The 23,785-nt window shown below is 39.9% G+C and overlaps 2 protein-coding genes across 5 annotated transcripts; both read left to right on the forward strand.

The window, feature by feature from the left end:
* Window positions 1-431: 431 nt before the first annotated feature.
* Window positions 432-15,189, forward strand: HMCES (5-hydroxymethylcytosine binding, ES cell specific). Of its 4 annotated transcripts, none has more exons than XM_081316334.1 (7): window positions 432-748; window positions 1,905-2,115; window positions 5,565-5,708; window positions 7,046-7,165; window positions 8,688-8,854; window positions 9,348-9,540; window positions 13,650-15,189. In XM_081316334.1, exons 2-7 carry the CDS (start codon window positions 1,933-1,935, stop codon window positions 13,857-13,859), a joined length of 1,017 nt encoding a protein of 338 aa, XP_081172460.1. In that variant the 5' UTR covers window positions 432-748; window positions 1,905-1,932; the 3' UTR covers window positions 13,860-15,189. The 4 variants fall into 4 exon arrangements, with proteins under 4 accessions (XP_081172460.1, XP_081172461.1, XP_081172459.1 ...); XM_081316335.1 differs by having other exon boundaries at window positions 432-689; XM_081316336.1 differs by having other exon boundaries at window positions 457-640.
* Window positions 15,190-17,407: 2,218 nt separating this feature from the next.
* LOC308663531 (histone H2A type 2-B-like) lies at window positions 17,408-18,107 on the forward strand. The gene is made up of 2 exons (XM_081320023.1): window positions 17,408-17,436; window positions 17,630-18,107. The coding sequence occupies exon 2, from the start codon at window positions 17,713-17,715 to the stop codon at window positions 18,091-18,093; it is 381 nt and encodes a 126-aa protein (XP_081176149.1). The 5' UTR covers window positions 17,408-17,436; window positions 17,630-17,712; the 3' UTR covers window positions 18,094-18,107.
* The last annotated feature ends 5,678 nt before the right edge of the window (window positions 18,108-23,785 follow it).

The following is a 23,785-nucleotide window of genomic DNA, read 5'->3' on the forward strand; positions in this document are numbered from 1 at the left end:
ATGCCCAACCGGAGTTTTGCAGTCTAGGTTTTATAGTTCCGACACAAAAGTTGCACAGGGAGTTGGGATACTTCTGTAACGCGTCTACGAAGTAGAGAGCAATGACTTTATTAGTAGATTTTATGTTTATATGTGATGGTCGAAGAATTCTCCCGTCTTGATTTTTGAACAGTTAATTCCACCATCGCCACGCACAATCTCCGCCTTATGGATTCAAATTCTGATTTCTAGAATTCAACTGGGGAACTAAATTTTGCTTTTGGAGCCGGAGCGGTGGAGGCAGGCCAGGAGAAAACTCGCAGCGCCCTTCTACCTCGCTTGACATTAAAAAATAAAAGTTTCCGGGATGAAGACCTGGAAGCCGTGCGCACCACCGTCCGGGAGAACGCGCGTCTTCGCGAGGGGGCGGAGGCCTCGCTGCGCTTCAGAGGCGCGGGGGTGGGGTGGGGTGGAGAAGGGGGGAGAGAAATGGGTTGCCGGCCGCCGAGCGAGTAACTTCCGAGGCGGCGTTTATGAAAAACAAGCTGAGCCACAAACAGGAACCCCCCCAGGCCTGATCGACCGGCCAGAAGCCGAGAGGAGCGGAGCGCTGGAAGGCGGGAAAACCCGAGGGGAGGAGGCGCCTGTGTCCTCATCAAAGGTTCCCCCTGGTCGGGATTGAATCCGGGAGGCTGAAAGGGGCGAGGGCGGTGGGGATGCGGAAATGATTTCTGACGTGCTAGGGAAGGCTTTTGTTTAGCTAGTCCTGGTGAGCCCCAAATCCCTTCCTCTCAAACCTGGGAATCTCCGGTAGGAAAACGGCCTCGTCCCTTTATTTTAGGGGTCTTCAAACTTGGCCCTTTTATGACTTGTGGACTTCAACTCCCAGAATTCCTCAGCCAGCTTTGCTGGCTGAGGAATTCTGGGAGTTGAAGTCCACAAGTCATAAAAGGGCCAAGTTTGAAGACCCCTGCTTTATTTGCTAGCTTTCTTACAAGGGGCTGCTTAGGCTCCTTTTGGCGCCCGAACCAGGAAGGGAGAAGGAAGGAAAAGCTGAAGGTGCTTGAAGGAGCATCTCTTCCGAAGTTTCTGATGTCTGCCGATGTATTGCCTGCATAAAGTTCCTCTCTTTTTTTTTCTTTTTTGAAAGAGAGGTGGTTTAACGGGGACAGAGGGGAACCACGGAGAAGCTGAATTAATGACTTAATTGGGCTTGCCTGTAGAAGTTAAGAGAAAAGGGATCTCTACCAAAATTGGCCTTTTCAGACAAGTCGATTTTTTTCCAGGGTGCAGATTAGCAAGAAAGAAAAAAATTAAGGCCTGTCTGACACTTACGGAGGGTGTTATTTCATCTATTTGTATTGGGGAAAAAATGCCATGCTGCTTTTACTTGAAAGCTCATTATTCAATTATTAATCACTGGAATTTAGCAAAATCAGGGAAAGTCTAACGAAGCAGCAAGACTAAAGAACTGCAGCATGAAAAGTAGTTTTCTCCCGCAGGGCTTCAGCAAGGGAGAGTGAGATCTTTCACTTTATCAGTCTTGGCCATCTTATAGCTTCATTTTTTTTCCTGCTTTATTAATTTCATTGTAGTTTCTTTCATTGCTGCGAGCTGCCTAGAGTTATTGAAAGTTGGGTGGTATACAAGTTTAGTTAATTAGAAATGTAGGAAGTGAATTGGTTTCCAGATCAATATGATCATTTTGTGACCTTCCCTGCCAGCTTCCACATTGACTTTCTCCCTATAAGCATCCACCAAGCAAAGTTAATAAGGAGGCCAGCAGGAAGTCAGAAGTTGCTCCCTCTCTCACTGCTCTTTTGCTCAACCATGGCGATTTGGTTGATTGGTCTAGTTAAGTAAATATCTCTGAAATGATGACACAACAGGGTACAGTAGTATATTCCTAAAACACTGTTTTGTAGGCCACTGTTTTGGGTGCACTCTGGAAGAATGTGTGGACGGACAGCTGTTAGTCTGGGAGCAGATCGTATCCGCCGCGCCTGTGCTTATCACAATAATCAAGGAGAAAGAAAGTATCCTGAATGGCAAAATGCTGACAAATACAGCCCTTCGTTCAATAAGAGCCCCCAGTCTAACAGTCCTGTGCTTCTCTCCCAGCAACACTTCGAAAAGGTGAATTTCTTCAATTAACGTACGTAACATGACTTTTTAGGAGCAGGTAATCCTTGATTTACAACCCTTTTGTTTAGTGAGCACTTGAACTTACAATGCCACTGAAAAAAATGACTTACAACCAGTCCTTGTACTTATGACCACTGCAGCATCTCTCTGGTTGTATGATCAAAATTCAGGCACTTGGCAACAGGCATCTTGTTTATGTCAGTTGCAGCATCAAGGGGATCTTAGCATTCTGTTATAGAAGCTAGTTATAAATAATACTACATCTGTGCTCTTCTCACAAAAGCATTGCTTTTTTAAAATATCAAAATTAGATAAACATTTTAACCATGCTTTATTTAGGATATTACTGCCTATCTTACCTTTTCTGAAGTTCTAAGGCATGACAGGAATAACTTTCAAAATACCGTTTATTTTTTTTATTATTTTTTTAAATCCCATTTATATCCCGCCCTTCTCCGAAGACTCAGGGCGGCTTACAATCTAAGCACAAATCAAATGTGCTTAGCAATATTTGCCTCCTATATCACTAAAATACAGAATGTTTATCTTTCAAAATATTGCTGAATCCCAAATACTAATCAGTCCAGTCAATATCACCAATTATCAAGGATGATGGAAGTTGGAATCCATCTATTTGGAGAACCATAGATTATCTTCCTTTATGATAAAATAAGGTCTTATTGTTGCAGTGGAATATAATGTGGGATTATGCTAATTCCAACTGTGCATTCTTTTTGATATAGTGTGTGAATCTAAAAAAAAATAGATTTAGTGACATAAAGTGACTTTTGGTTGAATGTTAGGTGGAATAATAATAATAAAAACATAAGGCCAGTTAAACGACCTAGTGAATGCTGAGCTCTCCATAACTGAAGGCATTTGAAAGATCTGGGCCTAAAAATGGTCCAGAAAAGTTTCTACTTCAGGCCTACTTGGCAGTTTTAAAGTTGTAAAAAATTTCTTTCCAGGTTGTTTAAGAAAATCAGAAGAAAAGATTTCATGTATCTCCCTCATATCAATGAGTTCCAATATATGTGTTGCTTGTGACTTTGCCACAATTGGAATTATGCTCATTTACCCTCATTCCTGGATGAGTTCAAGCAGAGATTAGACAGCCAAGTGTTAGTAAAACTTGCGGAAGGTGTTTTTGATTAGGTATATAAGGTTTTCTGATTTATTGAACAATGCATTCTTCTTGTCAAATAAATCAGTTTTAAAAATTGTGATAATTGTGAAAGTTGACTAAAATATACATTTCAAAAAATTGTTAACTGCACTGTTGTTGTGTAGAAATAATCAACCAGCATCTGCATATTGTACAGAAACAAACAGCATCTCAGGTAGTTATTCTACAATGGCATATTAGCCTTATATATCTCTTGACTGGTAGACCTTGAATACGTAAAATTATGTTTGCACCAAAGAAATGTGTGTGTGTGTGTGTGTAGCTTTTTACTGAATTGTTATTTTAGAGAGTTAGATAAGTGTCCCTTAAAAATAAAGAACTGTCCCTTTAGAAACCACTACTAGTAATCTATAGAGGAGGGGTTTTTTTGGTATACATGATCTTTCTAGTATCACGTTTGACTTAATGCCACAGGTTTATTTAAATGAATTCATCATAATATTTTAGGATTTTCCATGGTTTTCAAATATGCATGGTATTGTATTATCTGTTAGATAAACGTACACATAGATATGAGGGGAGATAATAATATCTAATTTATAATAGTGCTAACTGCTCAAGATTAAAGGTAATACTTAAATAAGACATGTTTTTAACTTTTAATTCAAAACAAAGATGTTTGGTATTTTAAAATAATGAAGTATCAGATCACTGCGAATACACAAATTTGAAACTTCATACGAGCATAACGCTTTTTCAGACTATTTCCTCTTTCGTTTTCCTGTGTAAATGTTCAGGATAGCATTCTATAGAAATTTTAGCAGTTCATAAAATCAGAAAGAGAAAAATAAATGAAGTTAGTAGATTGCTACAGAGCCATATATTTTTCTCTTCCACTAGGAAAAAAAGCTAATTACTTCTGCTACTTCATTGGCAACTTATCTGTTATGCTGTGCTTCACAAGCTACAACATATAATAAAGAATATTTTATCCTTGGATAAAAACAGATACATACACAGGATTAGCATGCAGAGGGCAAGACAAAAGGGGAATGGGCACGCTTGAGGGGAAATGGATAACTAAATATTGTATGGGTGATTTTAAACATCTGTAATGCTGTGATGGTAAAAGCACCAAACTGATCAACAAGACATAATGAATATGGAATTAGAAACAAAGTTGTCAACATTTTCTAATATTTAAACTTATATGTGTACTGTGAGATTTCAGACAGACAAAAATGTTGGGCTTTTAAAAAAAGCTGAATTTAGAACTATTTAGAAGTGATGCACAGGACAGCACTGAAAGTGAATTTGATTAAACAGACAAAAAGAAGAAATGAAACCCGTTGGTCTGTTTCAATTGTTTTAACTGATAAAAGTGCGAGAAATGACTCATATAGGTAGTGGAAGGTATATATAAATGCATTGTTTACTTGCATGATTCTTCTGGCTTGCATTGGCCTTGTCTGGGCTCAAGCCAAGCAGATCTAGCCTAATTAGTATTTGGATCACAGAGCCTGGAAATTCCATGTGTGTTTGTTAAACTTGAAAATTGAAACTGCCCCAAAAGCAGTATCAACCCACTTCTATATTGCTGCCAAGAAAACTACACAGACATGTCTGTGAAATCTCCAGGAATGCAGCTCATCTTGAAGATTTATCTTTTTTTTTGTGGGGGGGTTGGGTGTTTTGAAATATATGACTCAGTGTGCACTCCAATATACCCCTAAAACTCCTATATAAAATAATTGAGCTTTTCTAATAATACCAACAACGTGGCTTCCTCCTTTCACATTTTTACAAAATTTACATTTTGCCACTCATTCCTTCAGTAACTGAGCTGATTTGCTGATTGTTTTTCCCCCCATAAAACGTAGGGCTACTATATCTGGTCTGCAAAAATCCAGAAGATCACTGGTTGATAGCAAAGAGTATTGGATCAACTTATGTGAAGTTCTGAGGCCATCAGACTCCTAACAAAGACAAAAATCAAACCACGTATAAGATATAAATACACAGAAACACATATTCTTCATTGGTGAAAAATGGAGAGTTGCATATTTAAGCAAGGTGCATATCCTTAGCTGAATCTGTGCATGCAGCCTCTTTTTTGAAATATCTTGTTTAAAATCTGATTTTCCCTTTTAAGCAGTTGATTAATTAAGGTTTTTGCTATTTAAAACCTTTCAGCCTTCACAGTACCAGGAGTGATATGCACACAGGGTTTTGGAACAGAGTGTTTGATTGTAATCTTAATTCTATGTATCTGTGCATGCTTCTTTACAATATTTCCTTTTCTCGTTTATGAAAGAACGCCAGTCCTTCTGAGCGTATCCTTGTAGCCATGCGTTGGGGCCTAGTTCCAGCTTGGTTCAAGGAAGCTGACCCATCTAAAATGCAGTATAACACTTCCAATTGTCGGAGTGATACCATAATGGAGAAATTCTGCTATAAGGTTAGTTGCATAGTCTGTTGGGGGGGGGATGTCTTTGTTTCCTTTTAGCCATGATCTCCATGAATTTTGACTTACACATGAAAATTGGAGCTTTGTTTAAAATATGCTACCTATATCAAGATGCTACAAACTCTGCATCTTGTTTTTTTTCTGAAACAGAAAAGCCCAGTTAGCGATAGCATTTCAAAGGCTTGACAGAACAAAATATTGACTTTTAAGACAGACCTTTGGAACTATAGTAGTATAAATAAGCCCATTAAAAATAACATAAAGGTTGAATATAATTAATTTTTTCTACAATGTTCTTTCCTTTTTTGAAGGATCAGATTATTGCATAACAATTACCGTAAACAGAATCAGGCAATGATGTACATATGATTGAGGAAATAGGTATCCTCCTGGAAAGCTCCTTGTTCTTCTGTATAGCAACAAATAACCTTAATTTTGATCTATAATGACTTGGTAGCTTAACCAGGATTGTGGGAAACTGCTTTTACTTATTTTCTCCAGTTGCATTTTTCTTCCTTTCCCCCCCAGAACTCAAAGAATTGGAGTAGGGGAATATAAAAACAAGAACTGCTACAATTTAATATAAACAAGCTATAAGTCAAGAGCCCCAATATAAACATTTCCAGTTGGGAACCTCCTGTTCTTCCTTTTAAGAGAAGTCTTACTCTGAAAAGGAAGCTGGTGTTCTGAAGAATTCTGGCTTTGCATTCTGACTGGAATGTGGCCTTCAAGATTTATTAACCACAAATTTGTCTGATGAATAAGGAAAACACCAGTGCTCATGCTGCAGAAAATTCAGAAGTTAGCAAAGATTAGCTAATTTGAGGGGGGGAACCATTCATCATTTCAGCAATCACTCCTATATTTTAAGTGGTTTTCACACAACAGTGAAATTACTATATGGAGGTTAAAAAAGTGTAACAATTAAAATTAGAACTTTGCACCAATCTGGATCTGAAGGAGAGATGGCAAGGTGGAGCACAGGTGTGAACTCCTTTAGCCCCTGGTAACACCACTTTAAATCATATATAGTATTCCTTGGATTGAATACAGCGGTTAAGAAAACACACGAACTCTGCAGCAATTTTTGACAGATGCTACATAAGTGTTCCTGTGCACTTTGAACCTTCTTTCTCCATTTGAATCCTGATTGCTGCACAGTCCTAATTAAAACAGAGTGAACTCTTGCTCTGAATATGGTTTTATAGCCTGCTGTATGAGATAGTGTTATAGTCTGCCAGCAAAAGCCATAAAATGTATGCTTCTAATGCATTTGAAGTTAGCATTGAATAGATTGCTATTAATCCTGCTCTTCTCTTTTCCCAAAGGTACCTCTCTCAAAAGGCAAACGCTGTGTGGTGTTGGCTGATGGCTACTATGAATGGCGACAACATAATGGACAAAAGCAGCCATATTTCATTTATTTTGCCCAAACTGAGCAGGAAATGGTATAACAGTACTGGAATCTTTATATTTAATGCTGATGTTTCATTGATACTTTTTCAAAAGCTGTCCCCATAAAAGATTATTGCTGCTACTACTCCTCTCTCTATATCTATATCTATATCTATATCTATATCTATATCTATATCTATATCTATCTATCTATCTATCTATCTATCTATCTATCTATCTATCTATCTATCTATCTATCTATCTATCTATCTATACATACATCTCAAAAAAGGGGAACAGAAAATAAGATATCCTACTATTAAATACAGTACATTGTGTTGTTTAAGTGCTCCCTTTATTTTTTTGAGCAATATATATATATATCAGAAATGGATACAACTGTGCCTTTATATTTTCTCCTTTTTGTCGTAGCTGCTGCAACTCAGCTTGAGGATGATCATATATTATCCTGCTTGCTTAAAGACTGTTGCATTTAGGAAATGTAGTAGTCCTAAGCATACATTCTACTTTTTGAAACACTTATTTGAGTCCCTGGGCATTTAACAATTCCAAATGTATCATTGGTAAACTGCAATAACCAGCACTTATACATGGATCAGTTTGATATTTCCAGGACAGTTTAAAATAATGAATAAAATGTATTGCTAAAAACATCATGGCATGAATAAAAGTACATGATGTGAGAAACATCTGAAGGACAAATAGGGTTTTTTGCCTAGCATCTAAAAGAAAGTAACACAGACCCAAAGCAAAATGCCCCAGGGAATGGTGGTAATGCAACTGAAATGGAGCCATAGTGGGGCAGTCAAATGCAATATTGCAGGCTAACTCTGCCTGCTGCTAGGAGCTCAAACCTGACCAGCTCAAGGTTGATTCAGACTCAGATTATTGAGGGCAATATGCTGACTCTAAACTGCTTAGGGAGGGCTGTGAAGCAATATGAAGTGGTATATAAATCTAAGTGTTATTGTTAAAATTACTAACTTTGCTTCAAGACAAGGTGAACTTGGAAACCAGGCTAAACTGTAAACAGCTTATCAAATAAAGTTATTTGAATTGTATTCTGAAATCAGTAATGAAGATAAGTTGCCAACACATGATTTTAGCTTCTAAAATTTGGTAAATTATTTGTGAAGACCTTTTCTTTAAAGATATTCACTTTTTGAGCAGTCCTCAAAGACAACCTCACATATGATATTATGTAATAATCTTAAGAAATTATCAGAGCCTGGACTGGCAAACAGATTTTAATTTAGGTAGTTCACAAGCTTAATTTATAAAATGCATTCAGTGCCAGAGGAACCATTTTGTTCTCTAGTGTCAAATTATGAATTATGAGTTAAATTTCAGTTATTGTGATGTAATTATGCAGTAGTAATAGAATCAATAGTAATTGGATGTTCCATGCAATAATAATAGTGCTAGTTAAGATTAGTAAACCGAACTTCATTTACAAGATGAGGATGAGAGATCTAAAGATGTGATGTTTGTCTGTTTAAAAGGCACTCCTGTGCTGTTAAGGTTTTTTTTAATGTACTGTCTTTTCATTTGCAGTTCACCAAACCAGATATTAAAGATGAGGTCAAAGATTCAAAAGGCAGGAAACTGCTTACCATGGCTGGGATTTTTGACTGCTGGGAGCCCCAGAATGGAGAACCATTGTACAGTTACAGTATCATCACAGTAAATGCATCTGAATGTGTAAGATCCATCCATCACAGGCAAGAGACATGACTAAGGAGAGCTTCTCGTAGAACGTACTGTAACATGCAGTAACTTAAAGATAATGCTTCATCAATTGCCACTTATCTATTTTTCTTCTGTATTTACCAGATAGTAAATACTTATTTTTAAACATCAAAGTCAGAATATGAAAGCTTATCTAATCTTATAAGATGGAGGAATCTTATATGACTGTATGAAATAGGTATCTATGGTAACTTCTGCATGACTTATTCCAATAGCAGTAATACTTAAGCTTTGTTCCAAACCTTCTGCATTGTTTAATTCTTGGTCAGTTTAATCCTTGGAGAAACTTGAGTGAGCTTTTAATGAGAGTGCTGCAATGTCAGACTTTTTTTGGGTGTGCTGAATTTTATTTTTAGAATCTTGTTCATACTGATACTTGTCTTTTATGTGTTTTATTATTACAGGTTGTGGACTAGTTTGGATGTTCTTTCCATCACTAAAATCTCTGCCTTTCTACTTGTCTAGAATGCCAGCTATTCTGGATGGGGATGAAGCAGTTAGAAAATGGCTGGACTTTACAGAAGTACCCACAGAAGAAGCACTTCACCTTATCCAGCCCACAGAAAACATCGCCTTCCATCCTGTATCAACAATAGTGAACAATTCCAGAAATAATTCATTAGAATGCATTTTACCCATTGAATTGGATCCCAAGAAGGTATGTTTGCATTTCCTTTTCTAGGGTATAGTTTCAGCTTCCCAATCTATCTTACAGCCCTGTAATTTTATGGCAGTCTCCCATCCAGATACTAAGCGTGGCTGACCCTGCTTAGCTTCTGAGATTGACTAAGGTGCTGCCACCTGTTTAGGCTAAGCATCTCTTCACAAAAATAAATGTCGCATTGATGTTACTGATTGACTTGGAGAGCATGAAATTCAAAGACGGAGTGCACGTACATCTTCTGGATCTGTATTCTGCTTAGCAGCTCATAAGTTTAAAAAAATTATTTTAAGGTCTTCATCAAAGTTTTCTGGATAACTTGGTGTGTGTGATCTTGATAAGCTGAATTTGCCGTCCTCAGATATAAATTTGTTTTCTTGGGAATCTTTTTTCTTTTCAGTATTGGTAACCCTCAACTTATAACCATTCATATAGTGCCTGTTCAAAGTGGCATTGAAAAAAGTGACTTATGATTGTTTTTCACATTTATAACCACTATGGCATTTCCCTTCATGGATTACTGCCTTGTCGTGGCGAAGGGGCTTGCGTAATTCAATGAAGCTATGAGCTATGCCGTGCAGGGCCACCCAAGACGGACAGGTCATAGCTGAGAGTTCTGACAAAACGTGATCCACTGGAGAAGGAAATGGCAACCCACTCCAGTATCTTTGCCATGAAAACCCTATGGACAGTACCAAAAGGCAAAACGATATGACGCTGGAAGATGAGCCCCTCAGGTCGGAAGGCGTCCAATATGCTACTGGGGAAGAGCAGAGGGCTAGTACTAGTAGCGCCAGAAAGAATGAAGCGACTGGGCCAAAGCCGAAAGGACGCTCAGCTGTGGATGTGTCTGGTGGTGAAAGGAAAGTCCGATGCTGTAAAGATTTTTTCTCCATAGGAACCTGGAATGTAAGATCCATGAATCAAGGAAAGCTGGACGTGGTCAAACAAGAGATGACAAGACTGAACATCGACATCTTAGGTATCAGCGAACTAAAATGGACAGGAATGGGTGAATTTAATTCAGATGACCATCAGGTATACTACTGCGGGCAAGAATCCCTCAGAAGAAATGGAGTAGCCTTCATAGTCAATAAAAGAGTAGGAAAATCAATACTGGGATACAATCCTCAAAATGACAGAATGATCTCAGTTCGAATCCAAGGAAAACCATTCAATATCACAGTAGTCCAAGTCTATGCCCCAACCACCAGTGCTGAAGAGGATGAAATTGACCGGTTCTATGAAGCCCTACAGCACCTTATAGAAGTAACACCAAAAAATGATGTCCTTATCATCATGGGGGATTGGAATGCTAAAGTAGGAAGCCAAAAGATAACTGAAAATGAAGCAGGGCACAGGCTGATAGAATTTTGTCAAGAGAATACGATGGTCATAGCAAACACTCATTTCCAACAACCCAAGAGACGGCTCTACACATGGACATCACCAGACGGTCAACACAGAAATCAGATTGACTATATGCTCTGCAGCCAAAGATGGAGAAGCTCTATACAGTCGGTAAAAACAAGACCAGGAGCTGACTGTGGCTCAGACCATGAGCTTCTCCTTGCAAAGTTTAGGCTTAAACTGAAGAAAGTAGGGAAAAGCACTAGGCCACTTAGGTATGAATTAAATCATATCCCTGTTGAATATACAGTAGAGGTGACAAATAGATTTAAGGAATTAGATCTGATAGACAGAGTGCCTGAAGAACTATGGACAGAGGTTCGCGACATTGTACAACAGGTAGCAACCAAAACCATCCCAAAGAAAAAGAAATGCAAGAAAGCAAAATGGCTGTCTGAGGAAGCTTTGCAAATAGCTGAGGAAAGGAAGAAAGCGAAAGGCAAGGGAGAAAAACATAGATATGCCCAATTGAATGCAGAATTCCAGAGAATAGCTAGAAGAGATAAGAATGCCTTCTTAAATGAACAGTGCAAAGAAATAGAAGAAAACAATAGAATAGGGAGGACCAGAGATCTTTTCAAGAAAATTGGAGAGATGAAGGGAACATTCCATGCAAAAATGGGCATGATAAAGGACCAAAATGGCAGGGACCTAACAGAGGCAGAAGAGATTAAGAAGAGGTGGCAAAATTACACAGAAGAACTATACAAGAATGAGCTTAACATCACAGATAATCACAATGAGGTGGTCACTGACCTCGAGCCAGACATCCTAGAATGTGAAGTGAAGTGGGCCTTAGAAAAGCTGAGCAACAACAAAGCTAGTGGAGGTGACAGTATTCCAGCTGAGCTATTCAAAATCTTAAAAGACAGTGCAGTAAAAGTGCTACACTCAATTTGCCAGCAAATTTGGAAAACTCAACAGTGGCCACAGGATTGGAAAAGATCAGTTTACATTCCAATTCCAAAGAAAGGCAGTGCCAAAGAATGTTCAAACTATCGCACCATTGCACTCATTTCTCATGCTAGTAAAGTCATGCTTAAAATCCTACAAGCTAGACTTCAGCAGTATGTGGATCGAGAACTACCAGAAGTACAGGCAGGATTTCGAAGAGGCAGAGGAACTAGAGATCAAATTGCTAACATACGCTAGATCATGGAGAAAGCTAGGGAGTTCCAGAAAAACATCTACTTCTGCTTCATTGACTATGCTAAAGCCTTTGATTGTGTGGATCATAACAAACTGTGGCAAGTTCTTAAAGAGATGGGAGTACCAGACCATCTTATTTGTCTCTTGAGAAACCTATATGCAGGTCAAGAAGCAACAGTGAGAACTGGACACAGAACCACTGATTGGTTCAAAATTGGGAAAGGAGTCCGGCAAGGCTGTATACTGTCGCCCTGCCTATTTAACTTATATGCAGAGCACATCATGAGAAAGGCAGGGCTAGATGAATCAAAAGTTGGAATTAAGATTGCCGGAAGAAATATCAACAACCTAAGATACGCAGATGATACCACTCTAATGGCAGAAAGTGAAGAAGAACTAAAGAGCCTCTTGTTGCGGGTGAAGAAGGAGAGTGCAAAACTTGGGTTGAAACTTAACATTAAGAAAACCAAGATCATGGCATCTGGCCCTCTCAATTCCTGGCAAATAGATGGGGAAGAAATGAAGGTAGTGACAGATTTTGTTTTCCTGGGCTCCAAGATCACTGCAGATGGGGACTGTAGCCAAGAAATTAAAAGACGCTTGCTCCTTGGGAGGAAAGCCATGGCAAATCTAGACAGCACACTAAAAAGCAGAGACATCACCCTGTCAACAAAAGTGCGTATAGTCAAGGCTATGGTCTTCCCAGTTGCAATGCATGGCAGTGAAAGCTGGACCATAAGAAAGGCTGAGCGCCAAAGAATTGAAGCCTTTGAACTATGGTGCTGGAGAAGACTCCTGCGAGTCCCTTGGACTGCAAGGCGATCAAACCGGTCAGTCCTAGAGGAGATCAATCCTGACTGCTCTTTAGAAGGCCAGATCCTGAAGCTAAAACTCAAATACTTTGGCCACCTAATGAGAAGGAAGGACTCACTGGAGAAGAGCCTAATGCTGGGAAAGATCGAGGGCAATAGAAGAAGGGGACGACAGAGAATGAGGTGGCTGGATGGAGTCACTGAAGCAGTAGGCGTGAGCTTAAATGGACTCCAGAAGATGGTAGAAGACAGGAAGGCCTGGAGGAATGTTGTCCATAGGGTCGCGATGAGTCGGACACGACTTCGCAGCTAACAACAACAACAACAACAAATGGCATTTCCCATGGTCATGTGATTAAAATTCGCTTGCTTGGCAACTGGCTCATATTTATGACGGTTGCAGTGTCCCAGGGTCATGTGATCACCTTTTGTGACCTTCTGACAAGCAAAGTCAATGGGGAAGCCAGATTCACTGTACAATTGTGTTACTAACACTGCAGCGATTCATTTAACAATTGTGGCAAGAAAGGTCGTAAAATGGGGCAAACCCCAATTAACAGCTGTCTCACTTAGCAATGGAAATTTTGGGCTCAATTGTGGTCATATTTTTCATTTCATCAAGTTGGAATGCTCCACGAAACTGCTAGATTGTAATATCAAGATTCCTTAAATTAGTCTACGGTTTTGTATGAAGTAGTCATCAAAATCTTATTTTTCCTAATTTGTATCTTTCAGAATACCAAGGTTAATGCAAGCAGCACAGTAATGCTGAACTGGTTAAAAAATAAAGGCTGCAAGAAAGATGACAAGGATGAAGACAATTTACCAAAGTGGTCCAGCCAGTTCATCCAGACACCACCGTGTAAAAAAACTAGCACGGACTTAATGCATCAGTGGCTCAGAAAAGATGGAGAACCTTCTGCAAAGCAACTGAAAAAGCAGTGATAATTTGGTTATATTACCAAGCCTGTTCTTAGCCAAATAAGGTCTTATGTATTGAGTTATTGCAATATTTAAATCTCCCGATTTAGATTATATAATGCAGGTATAATCTATAGTTTATAAGGCTTCAGATATGCTTCCTTCCTGATCCTGAGTAGATGAGCTTTGCCATTTAACACTTAAGTTTCTTCTGTCTGAAACAAATAGGGTATAGATGTTAAGTGCAGCATTGACTTGACCTTGCCAATTTTGAAAAGGCAATAGCGTTCCAAAATATGTAAGAAGTGAAAGATTTAATGTTATTTATTTTTCTCCTCCAAGGACACAAGCAGAGATTTGGTTTGTCATGGTTACCATCACAGTATTTGTTCACTTCACTTCGTGGATTGCTTCATCTTTTGTGGGAAAAAATAGGTCACTGTTAATGCTGGAGATTTGTTGTTGCTGCATAATGAGAAGGATCATTTACTTTATACTGAAACCAGTTCAAATGTTTGCCCTTTTTTAATCTGTTTTGAAAGAAGTGGAATGTCATCTGCAAGCAATATACAAATACAAATTGCTATTGGTTGGGAAGCTATTCCAAAAGGATCTTGTTTCACTATTTTGGATTTACTGCACATTCCAAAACTTTGATAGGATTGTTTAATAAATCCATCAAAGTTATAATGATGATCAGCCCATCACTGTAGCCGGTATTTTGAGTAGGTGGTAAGAGAATAGCAAGGAAAAGAGAAAGAACTTTAATCTTGTTTTTGGGAGAGTGAAGATAAGTAGCAGCAGTGTTAGTTGGCTGTATTAATTATAACTGGATATTTAGTTTAAAAAATGCAAGATTGTAAACTAAAGCTTTATAAGGACAAGAGACAAAGACAAAATGTTAGCTGCTTACTATGAGTCATGCTGGACTCAAGGCAAAGTGTTGCGGTTCAGCCTAAGAGATATCAGGACCACTATGGTCAAAAGGGACAGCTGGGTGGTTAAAACGGTATTTCAGAAGATAAATCCACCTTTATGCATAAGATCAACTTATTTCACTCACAGAAAGCTGTACAAAACCTGAGTAGGCCTGAAATTCATGCAGATGTATATTCTTCACAAAATCCTGGGATAGAGAGAAGGAAGAGTATTTAGTTCTTTTTTTAAAAAAGATACTTGTTTACATGATCATTCATTTTATTAGATATGCAGAAAAATAGTTGGGCTCCAATTATTAAAAGTTCCTCTGAAATGCATGAAATATTGTTCACTAGAAATAAGGCAAATTTGGGATATTTTTAAAGGTTTTAATACATAGACAATGTTGGCAGTATAAATAAAGATTTTGTTCAGAGTTAAAGTTCTTTTGATATCATTAATTTCTTACCTTCTGACCACCGCTTTAGAAATAAAAAAGCATTTAGCTATCCCATTGTTTGCACGCATTCCTACTAAATACAGTAAAATACAATTTACAGTGAGTTACTGTAAAATGTCTCCCTTATTTTGGTATTTATAAAAATGTACATTAATATATATAATCAGAATTCTGGGAATCTATTCAGTGCAGAAAGTATTCCCAATTCTGAAGAGTTTGTACTTTTGCACCATTTCAGGCTGTAACCATTTTGAACATTCTGTAGTTTGTGATATCCCTTGTGCGATATCCCTCCTTGTGCTATCATTGGGGATGATGCCGGATTAACTTTCCAATTATTTAAGAATGGCTACAATTGGAACTGAAGAAAACAGGAGTATTGCCTGTAATCAGCTTGCTAAGATCTCCTTACTGGATAATGAAAGAAGTTTAGGTCACTGAGGGATGGAATTTTTCCATGGCTTTTGGACGATAGTTATTAGTTCCAAAAACATCCAGACCTCAAGCTAAAAATGGGCATGATTGTTTCCATGAATGGACATCTCTGGTGGACACCTCCTTTGAAGGCTGAGGTGAACCTCTTTGGCCATTGCAAAAGTTTTATGTAATTTATGTGTGTGCAAATTTATAGTTATGGGAGTAGGAAGTAGAGTCTCTTCAATATTAGTTGTACATTATAATTTTACAGTGACTACAGCTGTTGCTGAAATAGCTGCATGGGGGGGAAAAATCTGTACATTACTGAGCAGCTGATTAGATTTCTCCCTGCTTTTTAATAGCCCAGTTTATTGACTTATTCAAAAATTTCTCTTCACTTAAATATGTATAAGCTGCTCCGTATAAAGAAGCATCCAGTAACAATTTTGAATAGCAGTTTGCTATTTTAATTAGTTCCAAACATTCAAGAGATGAAGGTGATGTACTTAGAGCTCCCTATTTTTCTTAATAGCAATCTTGTTAGGAAGGTTGGGCTGAGAGATACTTGAATATGCTTCACAATTTGTAATAGTAGGACATGGTAGACAAACATGTTAATAAATCACGCATTGTCCCTAATGCCCAATCTAGCATGTGAGCAAATATTTTATTGCTATTATGATTGGATTCACAGTCAGCCAGTTGGCTAAATCTGTCTATGATGTGAAATTAAAGAATTTTAATCATTAATTTAATAGCATACAGATTTAATCATAGTTTCAATTGTGACCATCCTAGATTAACCCAAATCCAAAAACACCAGGGAATTTCTGGAAGCTTGGCACTCTGACAAATAAGCCATCACTAGACACATGGACATTAACAACATCTATATATTAATATTTTTTAATTTGGTTCTTAATTTTTGTATTTTGGATTTTTAATTCCCTGTAAACCGCCCTGAGTCCTCAGGGAATAGGGCGGTATATAAATATAACTAAATAAATAAATAAATAAATATAGACTATGCAAAAGACACACCCAGCCCAAAAAGAAACAAAAAGACCCAACACCTCTCCACCAGCAATCAGCACCCAGATCAGCATAGATTAACTCCAAGGTTAATATCAGACCAACAATCAAGTGAACAATACCTTAATCAAGAAACTGCCAAAGAAGCCAACAGCCCAATCAAAGAATCTCCGAGACCACTCACACCAACCCTGACAGGCATGTCACTAGACTAGAATATAAACTGACAACAAACCGCACTCCTTCCTAAGTACTGATGAGGTTACCTAGTTTGGGTAATGAAACGTCTGCAAATAATAATAATAATAAGCAAGCAAGCTCAGAGAGCACCAAGGAACCTTCAGGTCAACTCTGACCTACAAATATTCTCCTTTACTAATACTTAATCCCAGGGCTTTTTTTTCTCATAGAACGCTCAGAACGGAGTTCCGGCACCTTTTTTGGATGGAACCTTGTAGGGTAGGCAAGGCGGGCTGTATGACATGTGTGAGTTCCGGCACCTTTTTCTTTTACAAAAAAAAGCACTGCTTAATCCTTTTGCACGAATCCAGGTCTTCAGCTCTGCCGCTGCCCTAGTTCTCAGCCGAGACCGAATATGGAGGACGCGATGCAAATCAGGGATCGGAGAGGCCGCCAATAAGAGCGCAGCTCCGCTCTCTTAGCCGCCAATGAGAAGCCAGGGAGAGGATGTGCTTGGATTTATATCCTTCAGCGTCTCGCGCTTGTTGTCATTGCAGCTGCGGGTATTCGGCGGCCTTGTGGAAGTAACCAGTGGTAAGGGGAGGGGAGGGAGGGGGGTGTCCTAAGGAGAGCTAATTGGATCTCGTGGGCCGGGTTGTCATTAGATCGGGTTGAGGCCACGGGCGGGAGGAGGGTGGAATGCGCGGCGTCAGCATCCTGCCGCTCTAGTCGCCCCCTCCCCTCCGCCGCTTGGTTTACGCGGATGTTATTTCTTCCCGTTATCCAGACGAGGCCGCGTCTGCCTGCCTGCCTGCTTTGCATCCTGGTCTCGGCGCCTGGCTCTCTCCGAGCGCCCAGCCTCGCCTCGTTATGTCCGGCCGAGGTAAATCCGGAGGTAAAGCCAGAGCCAAAGCCAAGTCTCGCTCCTCTCGAGCCGGCCTCCAGTTCCCAGTCGGGCGAGTGCATCGGCTGCTGCGGAAAGGCAACTACGCGGAGCGGGTGGGCGCCGGAGCACCTGTTTATTTAGCTGCCGTGCTGGAGTATCTCTCGGCTGAGATCCTGGAACTGGCCGGCAACGCTGCGCGGGACAACAAAAAGACCAGGATCATCCCCCGACACCTGCAGCTGGCCATCCGCAACGACGAGGAGCTCAACAAGCTGCTGGGTGGGGTGACTATCGCCCAGGGTGGAGTTCTGCCCAATATCCAGGCCGTGCTGCTGCCCAAGAAGACCCAGAGCGCCAAGAAATGAGGCCGGTTGCCTGGCTAAAGGAAAGCGCTCGACCGTTTATTTCCTTGTGCCCCACCCACAGGATCTGGTGCAGCGGCCACCTGACATTCCATCCCTCCTTCTTTCCTTCTTTCCTTATTTCCTTCTTTCCTTCTTTCCTTCCTTCCTTCCTTCCCTTGGTGCAGCCAGTGCTGGGCAGATTTCTTTACCGCATAGTCTGCCCTAGTGCAGCCAGCGTTGACCTGTCCCCACTCGCCCTTTTCTTGCTAATCTGATGCTGGCCCTCTTTCCTCCTTCTACCCGCTCCCGCTTCACGTATCGCTCCCGCTTCACGTATCGGTGCTGCTGGTGCTACAACCGCTGGGTTCCTCGTGCGCTTCCTCGCCTGGCCCAGCACTGAGTCCCTGCTCGTTTTCAGTTCTGCAGACTGATGTGGGAAGAGCAGTCCTCATTTTTCGTGTCACAGAAAGGGCACGCGCGCTTTGGGCCTGGCTGCCATTTAGCGCCCTGCAAATAGATTTTTTTTCCCTCCGCCCCTTTTCCCTGGGACGATTGAGCCTAACATCTTTATTTCGCTCCCTTAAATCGCTTTGATTTCCTGGAGAAGAGGAGAGGGGGGGGGGGAAGGATTAGGCTTCCTTTTTTTTTACACTAGAATGGTCGTTGCATTTTTATCCTTGGAGAACTGAAAATATGGGAGTCATGAAGATGGGAAAGTCATGAAGCAGCACAGGCTAACATTGGGAAGGCAAGAAACTGCTTAGGCAATAGGCCTCACTGTGTGACAATGCTGATTTTCTCTTTCTGTACCTAAAAGGTGAGAGTATACAGAAGAAGGAGGGTTGGCCATTGCATTGCACCAACACTCAACCTAATCTCTTAAAACTGTTCTGCCCTGGAGATGGTGTTGGATTGATCTCTCTGATGCTGTTGCACATCCCCATTAAATGTGATCATGAATTTATGGATTAAAAATATGGGAGGGAAGGAAGTGGCCAGGAAATTATAAATGTGAAAATAACTTTTTGCTGAGAAAGGAATAGCTTCATATGTTCATGTTTCCCATGTGTTTGCTTTATGATGAATTATTGTGTAGTTGTACCGGCACTCCATTCCTGTTTCTTTGTTGAGTTTTGTTTTTTGTGTTGCAACAAAATCTTAATGAGTAAATCTTGACTGAGAGGCAAAGACTTTCTGAGAATTCCTAGGGTGTGTACACATCTTTGCTTTATAGTCTTCCCATCAACCAGCTCTTGTAACACTATGTTCCAGAGGCAAAAGTGGAATAGGAGGTCCAGCCCATAAGGAAGATTTTCAAACAACGGGGTGGAGGAAAGAATGGGGAAGGGAGATGCTGTTTATCTCTACTTTTGGTATGATATGTTCAGATCTGAATGTGCTTAACAGTTCCAGCTTCCAGTTTATCTGGAAACTCCTCCTAAGCAAGAGTCTTTTGACTTAGGTCTATTTTTGCCCTTTTGATGTCACTGGAACTGAAATCAAAGTATTTTAGTATGACTGCTTTTGTGGTTTTCAGCCTCAATGATATACAGTTATTGTTTTCTTGAAACAGTAAGCAGTTTTGTTGTGTTTCCTTTCATTATCAGTTCTCTTGTAATGTCACCTGTAATGATTGAAGTCTAGCATTTGTACCCCAGTTTGCACTTTACACACAAGTGTTTTTTGTTTGGAATTTTGCTTCTAGTGCTTAAAATAGAGTGCAAGTATGGCATCCATCTAATTGTAATCCTCAGTAGCTTAATGTTTGGAGGTTGGGTTTTTAGGAAAAAAATAATTTATACAAGAGTAAAATATCTAGTTAGTGTTGGTGGTTTACTAAATAGGTGTTTGGATAACGTATGAGCATGGAGGTTGGCCTAGCTTGTCCTGTAATGCCTAGTAGCTGTGGTACAGAGCCAAAAACTTGCTTGCTTAGGTGAAAAGTTTATAGAGCCATGTGCATGCAGCAGTCTCTAGGGCTATTGAGCAAATAGAATCTGTAATCATGTATCTGGTCAGCTGTGTATGTGCAGTTAAGTAGCATGTGTTCGGATCATCTTGTGGGATGTAAATCTGTGGGTGAACTATTGTCTTACTCCGGATTCAGCTAAGGAGATCTAAACCAGTGGAGGCTGAGATACTTTAATAATGGAATAAGGAATATGGTTTGTTCAGTCAGTTGCTGGTGAGTGTACAGTCTCAGTAATGATACTTAAGAAACAAACTTTACCTATCTATGTCTGTCTTGCCTGTCTCCCATTACAGACCTAGGAAAAAAGACCTCTTGGATTTAAATAGCTATCTCATTTTTCTGGCACTGGATCAGGCAGGCTCTTGCTGTCTGTGAGAATGAACACTGATTGCATCAAAGAAGGGAAGGAATCCTTGAAATGCAAATAATGGCTGAAAAGTGGAAAACAAGAGTTCCTTTATTTGTGTTTTCTGTCTTTTAAAAATTACTTTCAAAATCAGTATTTTGTGTTATGTCAATTATTGTTTTGTATTAGAAAATGCAAAAGTTGTGAAACTGGAAAGTGCAAAACAAATATTAAACTGATTCAGTCTTGAGTACACATCAACATTGTCTCTCAACATGTTGATTTATCTGCTTGGAATTCTTTGGTTTGTGGAAAGAGAAATGGCTAGGAATACTGTTGGGAGAAAGGAAAGATCAACAGCAGAAATGTGTTGATCATCTTGTCAGAGAGTGCGAGTTCCTTAACTTCATTTTCCAAGCTCTTTTTCATTTGTGGTCCTGTGGAAGGAATGACAAAATATGCATAGTCATAAATACTGTCCCTTACATATTTGTGTGTGACATGATACAAATGTGAAAGTTTAGAGTTTGTGTTAAGATGCTATAACACCTTTTTTGCAGTTAGGAACAGACTACTGTATTAGCTGGAGAAATTGTGTTATTTGAAAAATTGAAGCTGAATTGTGTTGGCATGTAAAATTTTTGTATCACTTTATTAAGTGCTTTAGTTTGCAAGCAGATAAAGTAGGGTGGTTTTCTTTTACCTAGATGCTATTTACACTTAGCTTTATCTATAGCTGCTATATGAGACTTAAAACTGCTGTAGAGCATCTTGGATATGGTAGAAATTTATTCTTACTTCCCTCTCTTGTGGCTTCTAGTTGCTTTAAGAAAGCCCTTGATTACTTGATTGACTTCTGAACCCTTGATTTACTTAGACAGGGTGTGATGTTGAGTCTCTTACTATCTTATTTCCATAGATGTAAAACTACTTCCATGATCTGTCTTCATCTGTGCAATAATTGTCAATATTATACCCTCAAAACAAGCTATACTAATTGTAAATCAACGTTTCTCATGACCTTTATAGTCAGTTATAATAATGCCCTTCTATAGTTTAGATATAAAAGTTCGCTCTTATTTTTACAACTTACCATTATCAAAATAAGATTGTAGCAGCTTCCATGCCTACATGAGCCATGTCTACTGATGGGTCACTGTTGAACTTTTTTGTACTACTGTATGTCCTTCCAGTTGTAGTGGTTGAAACTAGTTTGTTGTTAGGATGAGTACTTTTTAGACTCCAAAATGGTTCTTCCTTCTGGTAAAATAATGGAGCAGCATTGAGTGCAGATGATGGGAGCAGAATGGTGGTTAATCATATGTGATATTGTGTACCCATCTAAGGTAGCCTATTGCTCTTAAGTAGGGTGGAAAATGCTTTCCCCTGCAAGTTGAATGAGAGTAAGACTTAAATTCTATGGTAAACAGAATAGATGATGGCAAGATGAGTGCTGTCATCTTGATAAGGATAAACCCTAGGGAGCTATAGGTAACTACTTTCTGACTCTGCTGCCATTACTCCCGACCCCACCCCTTCACCCCCGCAAATTATAACACATACCATGGTATTGCGCTTTCAATCTTTCTGCCCAGACCTCAGAAATAACAGGTCTTAATAACCTTTGTGCCAATCCTGAACTCTAAGTGTTAGCTATGTAATGATGCAATTTTGCAGACAGGGAAGATTTTAATGTATAATATGAATGTAGCCATAAATGAAATAAGTAGCTTATTGTGAAACAGAAATAGTACAATTCCACACCAACCCTTCCCCCAAAGATTAAACTAGTTACTCCTTTCTTAAATCAGGTCTTGAGTTTCAGTACAGGTCATTGCAGCAAGGATAGTTGAAAAGACCTATGTAGTTGTTTTATAGGCTCCTTATTTTCTTGATCCTTTATTGTTTCTTACTGAGCATTATCCTGGGTTTTGTCCAGCACATCCAAAATTATCTAAGGCCTAGCCCACTTTTCTAATATCCTTGGAATTATAAAAATGCTGTCTATTTTTTACCAATTACATATTTTGAATTTTATTTATCCAGATTCCCCTGAGTCGATTCATCAAATGCTTTAAGTTTAGGAGATACTGAGTTACAAGGAATATAATACATGTCCTTTACCAGTATTTGGTAGATGTGAAAGACCCCTAGCATTTTAGATTTTGCATCCAGCCTAGTTTCTGTGGTTTATACTGAATTAAAAAGGGGCGTTAGATGTGGGAGAGGTGGGGAAGACGTTTTGTGTCAATTTAAGAGTTAATTTTGCTACAAACAAGTATTAAGTTCCTTTCCTACACATGCACAAGAAATGCCGCTAAAAGGTGATCAGAGGGATTGGAGGGGCGAGTAGTTATGACCAGAAATGGCTGCACTGTACTGGTTCTAAAAACGTTCCTCTTAAGAGGGTTTTCTGAGTTGTACCTCCCTTGAGTACGAAGAACCTTTCAGTTACATTGTCACAATAAATCCGCCTTTCTCAGTTTCTTTGTATTGTTTTCATTCTTCGTTTCTGTTCATTTTGACGTTTGGATCTTTTAAGGGAAGTGCGTATATTAAGATTACACACTAAAGAGGAGGTGGGATGGCAAAAGGTTTTAGCAACCCTCTGCCCTGAAGCCTTCCCCCAAATACGAACGCCTGCAGTAAGCGAACACAAGGGCATCTTCAGCAACGAGGGACCGAAGGGAGCGGCGAGAAAAACGGGAGAGCAAATTGCCATAACCCAGGGGTAGGCAACCTCGGCTCTTTTATGACTCGTGGACTTCAACTCCCAGAATTCCTGAGCCAGCCATGCTGGCTCAGGAATTCTGGGAGTTGAAGTCCACGAGTCATAAAAGAGCCGAGGTTGCCTACCCCTGCCATAGCCAGAAGCCTCGACTCTTCCCCCTCCCGCCCAGGAGCTACGAATCCGAAGCCTTCCGTCCGACGACGCTACTTCCGCTCGGTAATCGCTCTTCTCCACTGCCCAGTCGGCATCCCCGCTTGCACATGCGCAAGAGCGCCAGATGAGTATCTTCGAAGGCTAGGAATAGAAAACTCGCCAATGGGGAGCGGGGCTTTATAAAATGCCCCGGTGTGTCCGCTTCGGGGCGGGCGTGAAAGAGGTTAAATCTTCCTGTAGTTTCCCAGGCTTTACCTTTATTTTTAATATCGGTCCTAGGCGGCTCTGCTTGCGCCTCATGCAAGGCTATCCCCAGGATGTAAGATCTGTAGAGGAGAAAACCCCTAGGGCAGGGGTAGGCAACCTCGGCTCTTTTATGACTCGTGGACTTCAACTCCCAGAATTCCTGAGCCAGCCAAGCTGGCTCAGGAATTCTGGGAGTTGAAGTCCACGAGTCATAAAAGAGCCGAGGTTGCCTACCCCTGACCTAGATCAGGGGTCTTCAAACTCG

Source organism: Vipera berus, assembly GCF_964194415.1.
Source record: "Vipera berus genome assembly, chromosome: 2".
In the NCBI taxonomy this organism is placed as follows: Eukaryota; Metazoa; Chordata; class Lepidosauria; order Squamata; family Viperidae; genus Vipera; species Vipera berus.